The 20,862-nt window shown below is 42.5% G+C and overlaps 1 protein-coding gene across 3 annotated transcripts; it reads left to right on the top strand.

Moving 5' to 3' along the window:
- Positions 1-312: 312 nt before the first annotated feature.
- LOC132987162 (macrophage receptor MARCO-like) lies at positions 313-20,650 on the top strand. 3 transcript variants are annotated; one of them, XM_061054041.1, is made up of 20 exons: positions 313-423; positions 3,627-3,725; positions 3,824-3,987; positions 4,332-4,449; positions 4,541-4,594; positions 8,068-8,130; positions 8,871-8,906; positions 10,999-11,043; positions 11,132-11,167; positions 11,961-12,023; positions 12,101-12,136; positions 12,663-12,725; positions 13,466-13,501; positions 15,647-15,691; positions 15,780-15,815; positions 16,621-16,692; positions 16,770-16,805; positions 17,335-17,373; positions 18,256-18,420; positions 19,762-20,650. In XM_061054041.1, exons 1-20 carry the CDS (start codon positions 321-323, stop codon positions 19,890-19,892), a joined length of 1,440 nt encoding a protein of 479 aa, XP_060910024.1. In that variant the 5' UTR covers positions 313-320; the 3' UTR covers positions 19,893-20,650. The 3 variants fall into 3 exon arrangements, with proteins under 3 accessions (XP_060910024.1, XP_060910026.1, XP_060910025.1); XM_061054043.1 differs by lacking the exons at positions 11,961-12,023; positions 12,101-12,136; positions 12,663-12,725; ... (1 more) ...; positions 15,647-15,691; positions 15,780-15,815 and having other exon boundaries at positions 19,762-20,646; XM_061054042.1 differs by lacking the exons at positions 8,068-8,130; positions 8,871-8,906; positions 10,999-11,043; ... (1 more) ...; positions 11,961-12,023; positions 12,101-12,136 and having other exon boundaries at positions 19,762-20,646.
- The last annotated feature ends 212 nt before the right edge of the window (positions 20,651-20,862 follow it).

Below are 20,862 nucleotides of genomic sequence, written 5' to 3' on the forward strand. Positions count from 1 at the left end.
GGGAAGCTGGTACAACTGGGCCCCTCAGAGAAGAGATAACTTCTCTGTTGCTAAGTTGCATGACGTACATTAAGTGTTATCTGTATTGTGTTTAAATACTGAGACTTCTCTCAATTCGGGGAGCTCCTCTCCCATAACTCTGTGTTGTGTGAGATTCTGTCCACTGCTTGAGTAAAAAGACGCTGACTACAAAAATCTTCATTGGGAGTGTGGAGTTATTTTTTCACCCACAAAAAGTCACTGAACTTCAGTGAACTTCGAAACTGCCTCTGTGAGTATAAAGGCTCCTGCATCAGGAAGTGAAGCTGAATCTGCGGGGCATGGATACATGGAACATGAATGATCGAGTGTCGTTCACTCAGACTAACCCGCTGTTTGAAATGTCGCTGAGCAGGAGTGATCGCTACAGCTTCCAGCCTGACGGTGAGTAAACAGACCGACCACGATCATTCAGAACTGTGAGAGGAAACATGGCAGCAACATTTACAGATTTAAGGTAGACTTCTGTGGAAAAGCTAAAAGCAACAATTCAGACTTACCTGCTTCAACGTTTAGAACCCCAAAGACTTCAAAGACTAATACCTGTGCAGGTGAGCTCTGCTGCAGGGCCGTCGTGACCTTCAGTGAAATTCTTACTCAAGGCGTTATTGTTTGGTCACCCTCTTTGAATGCAACTACTGTAAAAAAATAAATACTGGAATAATCTTCTAGCAGCGCCCCCTATGGACCGGCGGTGCCCCTTCAGCATTTTTCTATCCTACCTAAGCCACAGGCCGACCCTGATCACAGATCACATTTTATGGATGCACCACTGGATTAAAGTAGGAGTTTTGGAGGAAACCTTAATGTAAATCTTTTAATGGGTCGTGTGGGTAATGGAGGTGTGGTGTAAGATGTCAGGGGCACGCTGAGGCTGTAGTGGAGGGGCCCGATGTGAGATCTCTTCATGGGGCCTAGAAATCCTGGAGACGCCCCTGATGTGGAAGTACCAAACAAAGAACAGAGAGACAGGGAGCAAAGGATGAGGGACAGATGGAGAGGCAGAGTGGTGTGTTGAGAAGTTTCTTGAATGAGTCCAGAGGTGGGGCATTGAGGATGTCTGAGGGGAGGGGGTTCCAGAGGGTGGGGGGCTGTGACCCTGAAGGCCCTGTCTCTGTATGTGCAGAATCTGGTGTGTGGTATGGACAGGAGGGCAGTGTCAGAGGACCGGAGGTTTGGGGACGTGGTGTGTAGGTGTAGGCGGTCGGAGAGGTACTGAGGAGCGAGTAGGAGCGAGTAGGGATTTATAAGAGAGGAGGAGTGTTTTGTGATGATCCAGTGTCTTTTCTTTTCATTCCCATTCGGAAAGTTTCTCTAAATTTTTCTTCGATGACTTTGACAGACGTTGGGATAACCCTTAGCAGAGCAATGAGAGTAATTGTTGTCGTATGGGCCCCTGTTAGGGAGGTTTCCTACTGTCATTGCAATTTTTTTGGGCTGTATATGCTTTTGTTGTAGAGATAGGTCAGTGGATAGTCAGACATCAGGGTGAGAGAGAGAGGGGAATGACATGCATGAAAGGAGCCACAGGTGGGATTCGAACCTGGTTGGCCGCTTGGAGGACTATAGCCTCCGTACATGGGGCGCGAGCACTAACTACTATACCGCCAGCCCCAAAATGCGCACATTTTAAGCCACTGCTACGGTTAAAAGTTTCCGAGCCTTCGGGGGGCCCTTACTAACCAGGTCTCGGTGCGGGTGAGGACTCTGACCTCTGGCAGGTCTTGGTGCGGGGTGAGGATTCTTGCAGACAGTTGTGAGCTTGAAAATAAAAGAAAAGCAACTTGAAGATGAAACCCTCGAACTAAGAGAAAACTCAAGGAGAATAAATGTGAAATGTGTAATAAACAAAAAATGTAATATTTCATCACAGAATCAGAGTTGGTTTCTTCAGCTGTGGGGGTGTCAGTTTCAACACTTCCTCCATCAGGGTTTTTTTTTAGAGCAGAACAAGAAACAGAAACGAGTCTATTATTATCATCAGTCACACGTTTGTTATTCTGCTGTGACAGGTTTGAAATCTTCTCTTAGTGTCACACAGACCGTGATGGGAAGGAGACATTTATGACTTGTAGAGATGAGTTCAGAACAAACGACTCGTCTGACAATCTGAAGAAGAAAAGAGAAAAGAAGATAAGAAAGTATAAGTCTCACAGCATCAGAGAAACAAGCTCTCCATGGAAGTTAGTCTCATTAATACATGTAATTAATAAGGTATAAGTCTGTCTCCTTTCCCTCACTATTAACCCCTGAGATTATATGAAAAGTCAGCTATGACCACTAGGTGGCAGCAGTGTGACAGTAGATTCTCTGAGGGGAACGTGGGCGTCATTAAGGACTATTTTAGAAGCCAGAAGCAGAGTCGGCACAGCTTCACTAACTACCGATCTGCATGGGCAGTGAGAGGCTTAAAGAGGTCAAAAAGCTGAGGTGACATTTGAAGCATGAAGATCAACTTCTCATAAAGGTGATCTTCATACTACAGGTGTCGCTGCAGAGCTTTTTCACCCATTCAGTTTTAAATAGAAGTACAGAAACATCTCTGCAGAGGTGATATATACAAAACCATTTAAAGAACAACACACTGCTGCAGTGTAACACATGACACACACATGTAAAGTTTGAACACATACACAGCTAAAGAGAGAATGAATTAGTTTGTCTTAACTGTGGTAGAGAGGATTGCCCAGCAGACCAATAAATCCTGACACAGAGGCTGTAAAGAATATGCACAACTCAACTCAAACATTTAAAATACATCATATTTAAGTGAAGGGCTAAATGAAACAGATATATTTATTAATCTTTTCATCAATAAACATAGCAACAAAAATCTTGTAAAACACCTATTCTCAAGGTAAACTCATGCACACTGTCCCTAACTTGCTTAACTTAAAAACACCTATTCTATCATTTCTGTGAGGAGTTATTTATAAATATATAGATAGCACTTTATCCATGTTTGATCATTGACACTTTTTGGATCAATTAAATAATTTTATTAAAAAGGAAAACTCCAGTAAATATGATGACCTGTATCAAAACCAGAAGAATTGAAATGTGCATGTTTTTTGAAGAAGCCTTTTTCACAGCAGACATTTTGAATAGTCCTAATAACACTATTAGGTGTCACTGATCATGTAAATCAGTGGTTCCGATATATTAAAGTGTGCCCAAAAGTCAAGACTAGGACCATGAGACTGAAGCAGCTGAAGGGAATGAAGCCAGGGGCGTGTCCAGAGGGAATGACCACCAATCCGATGTCTGACTGAACACTCTAAAACCTTCACAAGGGACAGAAGTCGACCTCCATCATCAAGACTTTTATTTGACTTTTCTGCAGACAAATCAACCAAACCGTCTCTCGTACAGCCTCAGGATTTCCGTCTGTGATTGATGGCTGACATTTTCCTCTGGTTGTCCAAATATTTGACGCTCCGAGCTGAAATACCAGCTGATACAAATGCTGTTAGAAAGCGTGACTATCAGCTGATACTTGTTGTCCCCTCAAATGACTTTCCCCATGAAGTTTTTCAGATCACATTTTGAGATGTTTGAATATGTGTCTCCTGTTTTTGTGTTTTCAGATCTGAAGCCAGAGCGGACCCGGAGACATTGGTGCTTTTACTTCATTATAGTTTACCTCATCCTGCTGACTGGCCTCAATGCATTTCTCATTTATAAAGGTACGACTGCATGCAGATCAAGAGAATTCAGAACTACACTAGATTAACATACTGTACCTCACCGTAAACCATATTTAACATTGGTCTCTTTCTCCCAGTGTTCACTTTGGAGTCTTCGCTTTCTAACCCTCAGTTGGGGAAGCAAACGTCCAATCACATTCCTCAGGACGGAGATGTGGGCGACAACTTCCAGATTCTGCTTCACAACAACAGCCAAGAAACAAAGAACCTGAGGTCCAACGTTTCGGCCCTGCAGAGCCAGGTCCTCCCGCTCTTTATATCTTACTGTAGTACAGTTCCTTTTTCGTGAACCTCAGATTCCTTTTTGTCCCGAGGGATGTGAAAATCCATGAATCGCATGTCTGTAGGATAAGTATAGATCGGAAAGGGGAACCTGGAATCTGTAAACCTAGGCTCTAGTTTTACATGCTTAGGCGTCTGAATGAAAAATCTGTATTTAAAGATGTAGAAGAAGAATCTGAGACTTAAGTTTGATGACATGGCAGCCTTTGAATCATGTACTTCAAACTTAATTTTCGGTGTATTCTGGTCAGCGTTGCTTTAACATCACAGTTTGTGTTTTTCTCGCGGTTGCCATGCCAACAGATGAACGGCCTGTGTGGGAAGGACGGTCAGCTGCACCGACTCACGTCTAATCTGAACCTGCTCAACACCAGCACGCTCAAGCTGGAGGGCAAACTGAGCAGCATCAGCCTCAAACCAGGTACGAGAAATATCTTAAAGTCTGGGCCGAGTATTGAGGGTGAAGCCGTCACCTTCTGCAGTCAGTTTTGTTTTTATGCATTTATCTTCAGGTCCTCCTGGTCCAGCTGGGTTACGGGGACTTCCAGGAGAGAAGGGACCCAAAGGTGAGCCAACCTGAAGCAGTTTAAAGTTTGAAGATAAGGCATCGAGTTTAAGTTGACATTTAAAAAGTATAAACGGAAAGTCTTGGTTGTACTTCTTGTAGCGGCGTTCCTGAAGATGAAGCCGCTGAGAGGCTAAGGTTGGGCCTAATATATTTGTCCGACGCGCTTTCAAAAGAATACTGTGATGCGTAAAAATAAGTTTGACTTTTTTATTAACGTAAAAAAGATAATCAACTTTACTTATAATAACGTGCATTAACTCATAATCACAGTGAACTAGAAACTATAGCGGTCAACAAAAAATATGGCAACCCAGCTCACCCCCTCTCTTCCACCAAGAACAAAAGGTGAACAGGTGAGTTAAATCAACACATCTCCGCCCATACCCATGTGACCCGACATCCCCCCACTCAACACAATCCTAATAAATGATATAATAATCAATAACCCAAAACACCAATATATAACAAACTACCTTAACCTTAAATAAATAGCACAAAGACAATTATATCAATCCATGGCTCCAACACTTCTCATTATTACAAAGCTGTGTTAAATAGTTGATTCTGATTGGCTAATTATCCCAAGCAACCGAACCGACTGACATACATTGATAACACACCGTCAAGAAGAAGACCACACCGTTACTATGAAGAGTAGACGGTTGCTAGGGGTGGGGCTTTGATCACAGACGTTGGCCCCGTGTCCCCCCGAGTCTGTTGACAACGGCGGCTGTATGACCGACACTGCTCCGTTACTTTTTACTGCATGTTTAATATTTGAGATCGCTTTTTACCTGATCAGACACGGAGCGAAGAGGATGAGGGTACAAGACCCGATCCTTAGGCGGCTGGTGAATATTGTACATTTGGAAAAGAGCACCAATGATGTCAACAGCACCTTTCTGAAAAGTTGAAAGATTTTCAACTTGAGCGCGCAGAGCGGCCGCACAAAAAGTGCAAGTATGTGTAAAGATCTCCTGGTAGTAAATCATAGTAATGTTGTAATGTCTGTTAGTCTGTCCTTACTGTGTTGTTCTTTCTGTTTCTTTAACAATTTTACAGTGTCTTTGAGTTTTTGAAAAGCGCTTATAAATAAAATGTATTTGTAACTCCTCTAACCGGGGGGTGGGGTTAAACCTAAAATAGGTTGTCAATTCAGAAGACTCTGGATCAAATATTCTATGTATCAATATCAAATGATCTCTAATGTTAGAGTTTCAGTTGTTCAGGTTACTCAAATCTTGTGATTCACTAGGTTGTTTAAGGAGATTGGTAGTAGCAGACTCAATAAAGAGCAATAAGACCTCCAGTCCACACAAACACACACAACACCGATGTATGGATATACATATACATGCAGATCAGCATCCAGATGAGACGACAGCACCCTCAAGTAGTGATGGGAAAAGCAGTTCTTTTCAGTGTACTGAATCAGTAGAATCAGTTCAGTAAAGTGATTCGTTCAAAAGATTTGTTCACCGAATCGTTCAGTACTTCTCAGCAGCTCTGTCTGTGAATCAGAATTTAATAAGCTGAAACACGGCCGAACATTTAGTTCTGCTCGCGATCGTACTGAGAACAGCCGGTGGTGAATAATAAACCAATGAGCTGAGAATTTAGTTAGATAAAGTTACAGTTTGCAAACTGAATTTATTTTCCCCGACCGTTCTGTTCAGTACGTTCAGTACACGTTCAGTTCGTTCACTGAACGAACTGAACGGGAGCTCCGCCTCCGAGTCACTCTCTTCCTCTCAGCACGTTCAGTGAACGAGCGAGACTGCAAGTCACCAGCCTCAGTCACACACACACACTTTTACGGACTTTTACGGTCTAGAGAGAGAGACACGAGACGGGAGAGAGGAGAGCGCAACTGAAGTTGAGAAATTAACAACTCTTTTCAGTAAGTGATTCAGTTCAGTTCGTTCACCCAGATGATTCGTTCGTTTTGAACGAATCGTTCACGAACTACACATCACTACCCTCAAGCAGCAAAGACCTGGATGGCGGTTGACTCGTCCCTCAAAAAAAAAAACAGCCTGCACACAAGTGTGCAGAGCAGTTACTTAGCAGTTTTAATTCGATTTTAACACAACAATAACATATGAACTAAGTGACTCTTTTTTATCAATTTGTGTCCCAAGTGACTTCATCACATGGAAAAAATTACATTGCATGCTACAACACAGCTACAGATACAGCGCTTAGCTTAGCTCGTAGCTCGTAGCTACTAGGCCACAGTTGGGTAAACCCACGTGAGCGGCTAAACAGCTCATTAAACACAGACCACATTACATCCAAACTTAATTTTACACCAAATATCCTGACTGGTTTTATTTCTATGACATCTTGAATTCAAATACAACTGAAACATTTTAACAAGGAAATTTGCATGCTAGTCAGCTAATTTGAACAGCTAACTCACCAGGATATCCACATTAAAGGTGAGAACACCTTCGCAGTTTCTGCCGGTGAACTTCTCCTACACTTTAACTGGCGAAACTGCCAGCTTCACTAAAAGCTTTTTAACTCTTGAAACAGCTCAGAAATGTATCTTATTCATCTTCATGTCTAACAGCTTCCTTTTTATGTGTCTATTTTATTTCACAGTCTGTAGAAATCACGGCGAAAAACTTAATTCTGCCGATGCTTCAGGGGGTACCGCTAGCCTGCAAGTGGTGCATTCAAGGAACTTGCGTAAATCTGTGATGCATTCAAGGAACATCTGTAAATATGAAACTACAGAAATAACCTGGGTTACATATTATTATTATTAAAAGAGCTCCCCTCAAACCCAGGGACATAAAACCAACACCAGGATAAAAGCTTTGCAGTTAAAGGTTCGTTACGTTAGCATAAAGGTGCATACGCAGCAGGAGACATTAGCTTTCAGCTGCAGGTCCGGCGATGATCCCGCCGTTGATGACCTGTCATCTCCTGTCAGACGGCTGATGAGAACCAGCTGATGGATGAGCTGCAGCCATTATTTCCCATCCCAACTTAGTCAATGCTCTGACATTTCCTGTGTGAGATCTTTATCAGGGCGGGACTTTTACTGCGGCCCACAAATCACCTGAAGGTGATGCAGATGTTTTCAAATAGATCACCCCCCCCCCCCCCCCCCGAATCCCTGGCTCAAAGTGTGTGCGCTTTATTCACTCGCCCTTTTCAGACTGCTTTTTTTCTTTTTTAGCAAAATTGCTGTAACTAAGCCCCGCCTTCATCACGTCTTTCTACATTTATATTGATTCACACATGCACACACACACACACACAGCGCTGCGCCCCCCCGCTGACTCCGCCTCTCCTCTGTAACGCCTCTGAAGGCGGTAGGGGGGGGATCACTTCTTCCCCCCTTTAAGTCTCTGCTACATTCAGATTGTTGTAGAGATGTCGATTGTTGTAAATATCGGGGCTTGAAATGTCTGAATCAGGCTACAGTAGATAACAAACCTGCTGTTTGCTTTTTTCCAGGTGACAGTGGTGTTATTGGACCCAAAGGGGGTGAAGGACCCAAAGGAGAGCGAGGAGATGTTGGTAGGTTTCATAACAACAAAATAATGAGGAAAAAGAAAAGTCAAAGGCGTGTGCATCTCTCCTTTGTGAGATCTTATGATCCAAAACTCAAAACCTACAATCCCAATCAAAGCACAAGTTATTTCCCTGCTTTGCCAGCTTCATGCTTCAAATCAAAATCAGTTTGTTATTTGTTTGTGGCCGAGGCCGAGGAAACAAGATAGCGGCTTGAGCTGAAAGCTCTGTTTCACATGAGGTGGGCACTGATCACAAATGTGACTTCAAGAACCGTAAATCTGTTATCAAAGATGTTAACTTCCATAGCAGTAAAGCAACTGAAGTTAACCTTAACAGTAACCGGTGTTACGGTTTAAAGAGCGACCGTGTTACCTGGCGACTTTCAGCCAGAGAGAGAAAGAGGACTGGTAGGAAAGAAAAGTAAAGAAGAACAAGATGTAAAGGAAAAACCAAAGACCAAAAGTAGACCTCAAGCAGCGAACACAAACTGGAGCAGATTCTCATGAGAGTGATTTTCCTCCTTCACTCGTAGAGATAATGTAAACAGCTAAGATCGCAGCGTTGTGAGAAAGTGAACCGTCGTGGAAAACGACTCTTCTGAAGTATCAACAAAGAGAGAAAACACTGAACCAATAATTCAAATACAGCACCTCAATGTAGCAGAACACAGGATCTCCACATCAGAAGATACTTTACAGGCGACGGTGTCTACACCGAGCTGAAAAATATTTTTTGTTTTTCAGGCCCACCTGGACCCGCTGGACCTCCTGGATCATCCGGTGAGTACCCACTGATCTGTCTGTTTCATGGTATCTGTTATCATCTGTTAAAGTACCCCGGCCTCGCTGTGTGTTTGTGGAGACAGCCAGTCACAAAAACTGTATCGTCAGATGTCCAATTGTTTATTCTTTTACGCAAGCGAGTAAAGAGGGAGGATGTGTCCTTCATCAGGATTTATTAAACTGTTTCAACTTGGTGAAGGTTGTTACCGTTTCTATTGCTCCCAAGCGGCAACTGCCGGTGTTGAATAATGAAGTGCAAATTTCTGCAGTTCATCGAGTGTACAGAGGCTATTGTTCTACAAGCGGACGGCCATGGGTTCAAATCCGACCTGTGGTCTCTTCCCTGCATGTCATTCCCCACCCTCTCTCTCACCCTGGTTTCACTGTCCTGTCTCTAATTAATTACAAAAAAGGCCCAAAAATAAACCTTAAAACAATATTTGACTCACCTCAAACGTGACTTTGGACGAATGGATTGAAACTTGGCACAGCCTTTACATTCCTCTCGTTCTGCAAGAATGAGAATAATAATATGCATCACAGAGTAACGAAGAAACACTAACAATTATTAAAATATAACGGGCTGGAGCTGATCCCGTCTGTCATTCTGTACACTGTACACTCTGGACTGCCTGAATAAGACCAAATAAAACAGGATTCTCTTTAGGTGAAGTTATTTTCTACTGTGCAGCACTCATTATGAATCACACACTGACTCAGTTATAGGATGTTTCCTGGAGCAGCAGACCCCTCCCTGGTTTCACATCATGTTGCAGGTTTAGGGAAAACACCAAATAATGTGATTTAAATCCTACATAAAATCATGTATCAGCAGATTTAAAGAAATAGCTCAGTTTCTCGTCCTTTTTTAACTTCTGGTCATATTGCTGACACATGACTATATCATGTGACGAGTTATATAATTTCACAAGCATGCTCTGAAAAGACATCAAGACATGTCGGGGTTATTAGCGTAGCATTCAGCTATAACTATACTTACCTCTCTGACTGAGAGTAAAGGTGAAACAGTCCTGAAAAATAGGGAGACATAATTTCAAATGTGACACAGTGATGTTTCCTCAGCAGAACTGTGCAAGCGGACTCCTGTTTTAACACTTTATTATAATTAGAGCAGTGAGTGTGGCGAGCGGACACGCAGACATCAATGCGCACTCATCGCACGTTGAAGCTGTTTTGACAGAAACATTCTGTTAACAAAGACTACAGTCTGCAGTGTAGAGCACACTTCACTCTGGTAAATGAAGTTACAATAGAACAGGTGAACGATTTAAGTGTCTGTCTGTTTCATCTTTCTCCTCTGTACGTAATGACACTCGCTCAGTCTCGCTCGTCCGTCCGCTATGAGCTATTTCTCCTTATAAGGTTGTTCCGTTTTGTAGTTATTAAAAGAATAATCATCTAAAATTCCAAAATATAGGAAAACATCTAGTTATGCTGCTCTGTCCTGGATGATCAAACGTCATTGGTTTGGTGGGGTAAAGCGGTAATCACAAAGTGAAAGTCCTTCTTTTTCTGTGGACTAAAAAGACAATTTGAACTGAACTTTCGTAGATCATATTGTGTATTTCATTTGTTTGGGACTTTTTGTTCATTGTGTATTCATATAGGGGTTAATTAAAGGGATATTTTTGTTAGGGTAGCAGCGTACGGATCAACAACGAACGCGTTTCAGCACAGAGCCTTTATCAATGCTTTGTTTGTCATCTATTTTCTTTTTGCGCACGTGCACCTGAAGTTTTATTTCTGTTTGAGTGTGCTCCTTTTCTGTTTTGAATTAGGCCTATCCTAGAACCCACAATACAACAAGAAACATTTGCAAAAATGTGGACTACAAAACGATTATTGATTACATTTTTTTTGTAACCGATTATTATTTAATGAACGAGTTCCTCCGGTACCCGAGAACTCATTTGCACCTCTAGTCTGTACTTGTACATGAAGAAAACCGATGGTACTAAAGAAGCTTCACAGAAACTACTCATTTTGGACACCCAAAACAGATTTTAACACCATAACTACGAAATTACATCATAACTTATTCCACTTGTTTTGCCTCTTCGTATCTAAGGAAGCCAAGGTGCAAAGGGAGAAAAAGGAGACTCCGGGGTCCAAGGTAAAGGTCTCGACAATGATCAAGAGTTCAAAGCACTTCCTGGAAAATTATTGTTCACTTCTAACATCATTTGTCGCTTGTATTCCAGGCCTGAAAGGTGACGTGGGGGAAGCAGGTCATTCAGGTACCTTAAAAATGTTCTGACTTACTGTTTGTTAAACATATTCACACAGCAGCCACTTTCTAACATCTTAAACACGAATTTATGAGCAACTTAAACAACATTTGAAGGTGAATATCTGGAGTTTTTTTGCCAGATATGAGAGCAGTTATCAGGTCAAACCAACAGGTGTTGCAGCGATGGAAGCGGGCAAGAGAACTGGTTCAGATAGAAGTGATTGTACTCGACCTAAAAAGCCTCTGCATGTTTCTAATAAGCTCCACAAGCAGAAACGTGCTCAAACTAGGATCAATATTGGAGATGCTTTTGAAAAATGGAGAGAGGTTAGAACACAGAAAGGTTTACAGACCGATGCAGAGCTGGATAAACACTGAAGCTTCAGTGTCCAGTTCAGATAAAGTAAAATAACTTACCACCTGGAAATGTCGATCATAGAGTCTGTTGGGCGCCCCTCTAACCAGCGTTCGTAAACATTATGTCCACTGTTGTCCCAGTGTTTTTACACCCAGAAAAGTCCTCTTCATTTTCCTTCGGTGTCTTTCATTGACAAACTTTGGTTTTCACAGCAATAATGTATGCAACACTTTACTGGGCAATGAGAGTGAGTGCTGTCAGATGGGGCCCCCTTAAGGAGGTTTCCTACTGTTGTTGCAAAATTTTGCACATTGATCCACTGCTGTGGTTTAAAGTATCTAGTAGCTCTATATGCTGGTGTGAGCAGTGTCACGTTGTGTACTGTAATGTCTGTATTCGATATATTAATTTGAATTTTGTTCATTTGTTTGTGCACTTCCAGGAATACCCGGGACTCCTGGGCTCAAGGGAGACAGAGGAAATGATGGTCAACAAGGACTTCCAGGTCAGCTTCATCTTTATGGTTTGATTCTCGTGTCCCGATAAAACCTGATCCTTACATCATCTTTTCTTTTTCTCTAGGTTTAATTGGACCTCCTGGTTTCAATGGAACTCAGGGTGAGTGTACATCGAGTTTTTAAAGCTTTCGTTTGATCTCTGCATGTGACCTGAGTTTAAACAGATGTTTTTGCATAAATAAATGAAATCTTAACATGTTAAAGAGACTTGGTTTAATGATTGCACGACGCCAGGCTCCAGATGAGCTCCCAGAGGGAAGGGACCAGTTTTTGGCTGCGTCTCTGTCCGTGATTTTTTCCCTGAGGTTTATCAGCCTTATGTTTAATTTGAATTGGATTAATGGAACCTGTATGTGCGGATCACAGCAGGAGCTCCACATACACATACAGTCACACATGCACACACACACACACACACACACACAGCGCTGCGCCCCCCTGCTGACTCCGCCTCTCCTCTGTAACGCCTCCTAAGACAGTACAGAGGGGGGGATCACTTCTTCCCCCCTTTAAGTCTCTGCTACATTCAGATTATTGTAGAGAGGTCGATTGTTGTAAATATCGGGGCTTGAAATGTCTGAATCAGGCTACAGTAGATAACAAACCTGCTGTTTGCTTTTTTCCAGGTGACAGTGGTGTTATTGGACCCAAAGGGGGCGAAGGACCCAAAGGAGAGCAAGGAGATGTTGGTAGGTTTCATAACAACAAAATAATGAGGAAAAAGAAAAGTCAAAGGCGTGTGCATCTCTCCTTTGTGAGATCTTATGATCCAAAACTCAAAACCTACAATCCCAATCAAAGCACAAGTTATTTCCCTGCTTTGCCAGCTTCATTCTTCAAATCAAAAGCAGTTTGTTTTTTGTTTGTGGCCGAGGCCGAGGAAACAAGATAGCGGCTTGAGCTGAAAGCTCTGTTTCACATGAGGTGGGCACTGATCACAAATGTGACTTCAAGAACCGTAAATCTGTTAACAAAGATGTTAACTTCCATAGCAGTAAAGCAACTGAAGTTAACCTTAACAGTAACCGGTGTTACGGTTTAAAGAGCGACCGTGTTACCTGGCGACTTTCAGCCAGAGAGAGAAAGAGGACTGGTAGGAAAGAAAAGTAAAGAAGAACAAGATGTAAAGGAAAAACCAAAGACCAAAAGTAGACCTCGAGCAGCGAACACAAACTGGAGCAGATTCTCATGAGAGTGATTTTCCTCCTTCACTCGTAGAGATAATGTAAACAGCTAAGATCGCAGCGTTGTGAGAAACTGAACCGTCGTGGAAAACGACTCTTCTGAAGTATCAACAAAGAGAGAAAACACTGAACCAATAATTCAAATACAGCACCTCAATGTAGCAGAACACAGGATCTCCACATCAGAAGATACTTTACAGGCGACGGTGTCTACACCGAGCTGAAAAATATTTTTTGTTTTTCAGGCCCACCTGGACCCGCTGGACCTCCTGGATCATCCGGTGAGTACCCACTGATCCGTCTGTTTCATGGTATCTGTTATCATCTGTTAAAGTACCCCGGCCTCGCTGTGTGTTTGTGGAGACAGCCAGTCACAAAAACTGTATCGTCAGATGTCCAATTGTTTATTCTTTTACGTTCACGAAGGAATTTCAAACTTCTAAGAGGCCATCTGTCCCAAACACAAACACGTAAACATAGTGAGCGAGTAAAGAGGGAGGATGTGTCCTTCATCAGGATTTATTAAACTGTTTCAACTTGGTGAAGGTTGTTACCGTTTCTATTGCTCCCAAGCGGCAACTGCCGGTGTTGAATAATGAAGTGCAAATTTCTGCAGTTCATCAAGTGTACAGAGGCTATTGTTCTACAAGCGGACGGTAATGGGTTCAAATCCGACCTGTGGTCTCTTCCCTGCATGTCATTCCCCACCCTCTCTCTCACCCAGGTTTCACTGTCCTGTCTCTAATTAATTACAAAAAAGGCCCAAAAATAAACCTTAAAACAATATTTGACTCACCTCAAACGTGACTTTAACTTGGCACAGCCTTTACATTCCTCTCGTTCTGCAAGAATGAGAATAATAATATGCATCACAGAGTAACGAAGAAACACTAACAATTATTAAAATATAACGGGCTGGAGCCGATCCCGTCTGTCATTGGGTGAAAGGCGGGGTACACTCTGGACTGCCTGAATAAGACCAAATAAAACAGGATTCTCTTTAGGTGAAGTTATTTTCTACTGTGCAGCACTCATTATGAATCACACACTGACTCAGTTATAGGATGTTTCCTGGAGCAGCAGACCCCTCCCTGGTTTCACATCATGTTGCAGGTTTAGGGAAAACACCAAATAATGTGATTTAAATCCTACATAAAATCATGTATCAGCAGATTTAAAGAAATAGCTCAGTTTCTCGTCCTTTTTTAACTTCTGGTCATATTGCTGACACATGACTATATCATGTGACGAGTTATATAATTTCACAAGCATGCTCTGAAAAGACATCAAGACATGTCGGGGTTATTAGCGTAGCATTCAGCTATAACTATACTTACCTCTCTGACTGAGAGTAAAGGTGAAACAGTCCTGAAAAATAGGGAGACATAATTTCAAATGTGACACAGTGATGTTTCCTCAGCAGAACTGTGCAAGCGGACTCCTGTTTTAACACTTTATTATAATTAGAGCAGTGAGTGTGGCGAGCGGACACGCAGACATCAATGCGCACTCATCGCACGTTGAAGCTGTTTTGACAGAAACATTATGTTAACAAAGACTACAGTCTGCAGTGTAGAGCACACTTCACTCTGGTAAATGAAGTTACAATAGAACAGGTGAACGATTTAAGTGTCTGTCTGTTTCATCTTTCTCCTCTGTGCGTAATGACACTCGCTCAGTCTCGCTCGTCCGTCCGCTATGAGCTATTTCTCCTTATAAGGTTGTTCCGTTTTGTAGTTATTAAAAGAATAATCATCTAAAATTCCAAAATATAGGAAAACATCTAGTTATGCTGCTCTGTCCTGGATGATCAAACGTCATTGGTTTGGTGGGGTAAAGCGGTAATCACAAAGTGAAAGTCCTTCTTTTTCTGTGGACTAAAAAGACAATTTGAACTGAACTTTCGTAGATCATATTGCATATTTCGTTTGTTTGGGACTTTTTGTTCATTGTGTATTCATATAGGGGTTAATTAAAGGGATATTTTTGTTAGGGTAGCAGCGTACGGATCAACAACGAACGCGTTTCAGCACAGAGCCTTTATCAATGCTTTGTTTGTCATCTATTTTCTTTTTGCGCTCGTGCACCTGAAGTTTTATTTCTGTTTGAGTGTGCTCCTTTTCTGTTTTGAATTAGGCCTATCCTAGAACCCACAATACAACAAGAAACATTTGCAAAAATGTGGACTACAAAACGATTATTGATTACATTTTTTTTGTAACCGATTATTATTTAATGAACGAGTTCCTCTGGTACCCAAGAACTCATTTGCACCTCTAGTCTGTACTTGTACATGAAGAAAACCGATGGTACTAAAGAAGCTTCACAGAAACTACTCATTTTGGACACCCAAAACAGATTTTAACACCATAACTACGAAATTACATCATAACTTATTCCACTTGTTTTGCCTCTTCGTATCTAAGGAAGCCAAGGTGCAAAGGGAGAAAAAGGAGACTCCGGGGTCCAAGGTAAAGGTCTCGACAATGATCAAGAGTTCAAAGCACTTCCTGGAAAATTATTGTTCACGTCTAACATCATTTGTCGCTTGTATTCCAGGCCTGAAAGGTGACGTGGGAGAAGCAGGTCATTCAGGTACTGTAGAAATGTTCTGACTTACTGTTTGTTAAACATATTCACACAGCAGCCACTTTCTAACATCTTTATGTTCAGATTCAGAAACTTAAACATGAATTTATGAGCAACTAAAACAACATTTGAAGGTGAATATCTGGAGTTTTTTGCCAGATATGAGAGCAGTTATCAGGTCAAACCAACAGGTGTTGCAGCGATGGAAGAGAACTGGTTCAGATAGAAGTGATTGTACTCGACCTAAAAAGCCTCTGCATGTTTCTAATAAGCTCCACGAGCAGAAACGTGCTCAAACTAGGATCAATATTGGAGATGCTTTTGAAAAATGGAGAGAGGTTAGAACACAGAAAGGTTTACAGACCGATGCAGAGCTGGATAAACACTGAAGCTTCAGTGTCCAGTTCAGATAAAGTAAAATAACTTACCACCTGGAAATGTCGATCATAGAGTCTGTTGGGCGCCCCTCTAACCAGCGTTCGTAAACATTATGTCCGCTGTTGTCCCAGTGTTTTTACACCCAGAAAAGTCCTCTTCATTTTCCTTCGGTGTCTTTCATTGACAAACTTTGGTTTTCACAGCAATAATGCATGCAACACTTTACTGGGCAATGAGAGTGAGTGCTGTCAGATGGGGCCCCCTTAGGGAGGTTTCCTACTGTTGTTGCAAAATTTTGCACATTGATCCACTGCTGTGGTTTAAAGTATCTAGTAGCTCTATATGCTGGTGTGAGCAGTGTCACGTTGTGTACTGTAATGTCTGTATTCGATATATTAATTTGAATTTTGTTCATTTGTTTGTGCACTTCCAGGAATACCCGGGACTCCTGGGCTCAAGGGAGAAAAGGGAGACAGAGGAAATGATGGTCAACAAGGACTTCCAGGTCAGCTTCATCTTTATGGTTTGATTCTCGTGTCCCGATAAAACCTGATCCTTACATCATCTTTTCTTTTTCTCTAGGTTTAATTGGACCTCCTGGTTTCAATGGAACTGAAGGTGAGTGTACATCGAGTTTTTAAAGCTTTCGTTTGATCTCTGCATGTGACCCGAGTTTAAACAGATGTTTTTGCATAAATAAATGAAATCTTAACATGTTAAAGAGACTTGGTTTAATGATTGCACGACGCCAGGCTCCAGATGAGCTCCCAGAGGGATGGGACCAGTTTTTGGCTGCGTCTCTGTCCGTGATTTTTTCCCTGAGGTTTATCAGCCTTATGTTTAATTTGAATTGGATTAATGGAACCTGTATGTGCGGATAAAAGGCGAAGCTCGTGATATTATTGATCTAACATGGAAATAGATGGATCAACATAACTAAAGTGGAAGAGGAGAATGGCTTCACAATGAAAGCACATACAGAAATAGTTCCCCAGTTCACTCCTAGGTGGCTTGTTTGACATATTGTAGATATGTTGTAAACAGGTCACTACACCAATGAGTTAAGTTGTATGTATAACGGATATGATTTGAATTTGTTAACTGCCTGTTTAGTCTAAAGTTGTCTTTGACCGTGTTCCCTCCACAGGTCCTCCTGGACCAGCAGGCCCTAAAGCAGACGTAGAATGTAAGTCTGCAGAGGACTGACCGCACAGCAACACAACGAGAGAGTTATGATGACCCAAAACTCAAAGGTCACTTTAAGTGCAAACACCTGAAGGGATGGTAACGTGTCTTAAAGGTCCAATCAGTAAGATGTGTAGAGAGTGAAATGATAAAGGTACCTTTCTATATGATCAGACATTAAGGAAACATGCTATGTTGAAGTGCTGGCTTCTCTGACAACAATGCAGCAGCCAGTATGTCCTCCTTCTAACTTTAGATTCTGGTCCTGAATGCTCTGGATTTGTTTGGACCAGAGAAGGTAGGCGGTTTTAAGGCACCCCCACACGGCCGTTTTTGGACGCCCCTCGGTTTGCCAGATATGAGAGCAGTTATCAGGTCAAACCAACAGGTGTTGCAGCGATGGAAGCGGGCAAGAGAAGTGGTTCAGATAGAAGTGATTGTACCCGACCTAAAAAGCCTCTGCATGTTTCTAATAAGCTCCACGAGCAGAAACGTGCTCAAACTAGGATCAATATTGGAGATGCTTTTGAAAAATGGAGAGAGGTTAGAACACAGAAAGGTTTACAGACCGATGCAGAGCTGGCTAAACACTGAAGCTTCCGTGTCCACCACATGGCAACCTGTGTGAGCATCGACTCTAGAGAGGAGGGGGCGGGGAGAGACAGCTCTCTACAAAGTTTAGAATTTAGACTGCAGTACACATTTTAAACACTAGGGGTCGGAGTTACATACTGCTCCTTTGAGGTTATGATATTCTATTCTGATCAATGGCAGTTTTCTCACACATTGAAACAGAGTTCTGATTTGAAAGCCAAACTTTTTAAGCATCTCAGAGTTAAACTAAGAGCCGACTTTAAACAGCAGAATCTTTGTGTCACCACAGTGAATGTGCGTCTCGTGCCGGGGCCGAACCAGGGCCGCTTGGAGGTGAAGTACAATGGCGTATGGGGCACGGTATGTGACGACAACTTCGACCCCACGGATGGAAAGGTGGTCTGTAGGATGCTGGGCTTCAAAACTGTTACTTCGACCTTCACTGCCAGCCCAGGTAACTATGCCCTCACTGAAGAAAATGCAGTGTGTTTTCATTTCATAGTTTGCACTGTGTCTACTCTGTTAACAAAGAGGAGGCAGAGCTTATGACCTAACCTGTAGCCTTCCAAATGTTTTAAACTCTCTCATGTTTCACATCTTTGTATCGATGAATCTGGCGGCTGAGTTGTGTGTTTCACCGCCATCACGGGAACTACGGTTGCGCAATTAATTGAATTTTTATCAATATTGAGATATAAGTTTTTGCAATGTACACATAGGGCGGGCTCAGTCGGTAGAGTTGGTCGTCTCTCAACCTGAAGGTCAGGGGTTCGATCCCCAGCTCCTGCAGCCAAGAGTCCTTGGATAAGACGCTTAACCCCAAGTTGCTGCTTCTGCTGCTTCACTGAATGTGTATGAATGGCAGAGGTGTGGAGTCGAGTCACAGATTTGATGACTTTGGACTCGACTTGACAAAATCATGAAAGACACCTCGACTTGGACTTTAACACCAATGACTTGAAAACACTTGAGGTTTTAATGTGGTATTTTAGGGCCCTATAACTTCTGTGATGCGCAAAACACAGACGGAATCACGGAGTTTCTCAATGAAAATATGATAAACTTACTCTGTTAAAATGGCTTTTCATTTGGTGAACAGAGCTAATGACTTGATAAGGACTCAAAATCCAAAGGTCAGGACTTTTGACTTGCCCTAGACTAGCCTGTCACTACTTGGGACTTGACTCTGGACTTGAGACCAAAGACTTGAGACTTACTTGTGACTTGCAAAACAATGACTTTGTCAATGAATGAGTAAATACTGATGGTTATTCAGCAGCCTCTACCATCAGGGTGTCAATGTGTAGGTGTGACCTGCGCTGTGAAAGAGCTTTGAGTAGTCAGAAGACTAGAAAAGAACTAAACAAGCTGAAGTCTATTCTATCATTTACATGGCAGAGTAAATGAAGCATTGCTTTCTCACTCAGCATGTGTACATTTGACCAAGGCTAACTCGGACTAATTGGGGCCAATTTAGAGGATTTAAAACATTTAATTGATTTATTTTGGATTCAGTTGCCAACACAGATATTCTGTGGAACATGAAGAACAGTTAGACACAGATAACTGTGAGTTATAGCTTATATACACACTTTAAATTTGTGTATTTATCACAATTTGTATCCTTATTATCGCCATACTGAATCATGTTATCGCACATCACATATTTTATCTCATATCATGCAGACCCTACAACCAATCAGAGTCGAGTATTCTGTCCGGCCACGGTACAAGCTTTGTTATTGCAAACCTTAAAACTCACGGTTAACGTGTCTTACTCCTGCCCCCTCTGCAGGCACGGGGGAGATCTGGCTGGATGACCTGCACTGTACGGGGACAGAAGCAGATATCTTTAACTGTCCTCACCCGCTAGTCGGTGTCCACAACTGCGGTCACAGCGAGGACGTCGGAGTGGGCTGTGTTTAAGCTGAAACCAAGAAAAAGAAAGTGATGTTTTATTGTGATCGTTTTGATAACATGCAGGGAGAAAATGACCGGCAGGAATCAAAAATAGATCTCACATTTACTCGACTGACTGCAGGGAGGAGAACAGTACTGATGCTAATTATACCCACAGCTGGATCTCATTTCATATTCATAAAACATAGAATATAAAATGATTTTTTTATCGCTAAACACATTAGCTTTAATGACAGCGTAGTGTAAACAGAATCATGCTGATTTCACTTTCGTTATATTCCACAAATGAGACAGAGCTGCAACCGTCTGCCTCTTTAGCTCAAATCATCATCTGTCGCGCCATCCTCATCAATCCTCCTCCTCCCCCCCTCGGCCCCTCTCCCCCTCAGCGACACACCACATCACCTCCCGTCCACCCAACATCACAATACACCAATCTGCATCGGTCAGCAGAGATGAGGAGGTCACATTGAAGGATTGGAAATGTTTCTGACACAGCTGGCATGTCACGTTTTTTCCTGACGCCTCGGGAATAAAAACTGTAGATCAGAGGAGGAGGAGAAGGAGGAGGAGGAGGAGGAGGAAGAAGAGGAGGGAGAGGAGGAGGAAGAGGAGGAGGAGGAGGAAGAGGAGGAGGAGGAGGAAGAGAGGGAGGAGGAAGAAGAGGAGGGAGAGGAGGAGGAGGAGGAAGAGGAGGAGGAGAGAGAGGAGGAGGAGGAAGAGGAGAGGGAGGAAGAGGAGGAGGAGGAAGAGAGGGAGGAGGAAGAAGAGGAGTGAGAGGAGGAGGAAGAGGAGAAGGAGGAGAGAGAGGAGAGGGAGGAAGAGGAGGAGGAGAGAGAGGAGAGGGAGGAAGGGGGGAGGAAGAGGAGGAGGAGAGAGAGGAGAGGGAGGAGGAAGAGGAAGAGGAGGAGGTGGCTCGGCTTGACGGCGATTATAATATAAAAAAGGTTTATAGTCATATGCTAAATATTTTATT

The sequence above is a fragment of the Labrus mixtus genome, chromosome 13 (assembly GCF_963584025.1).
Source record: "Labrus mixtus chromosome 13, fLabMix1.1, whole genome shotgun sequence".
NCBI lineage: Eukaryota > Metazoa > Chordata > Actinopteri > Labriformes > Labridae > Labrus > Labrus mixtus.

Coding starts and splice junctions, on each gene's coding strand:
- LOC132987162 (XM_061054041.1), top strand. CDS start 321: ATGGATACATGGAACATGAATGATCGAGTGTCGTTCACTCAGACTAAC. Junction 424..3,626: donor CTACAGCTTCCAGCCTGACG/GTGAGTAAACAG, acceptor TTGTGTTTTCAG/ATCTGAAGCCAGAGCGGACC. Junction 16,806..17,334: donor TGGTTTCAATGGAACTGAAG/GTGAGTGTACAT, acceptor TTCCCTCCACAG/GTCCTCCTGGACCAGCAGGC.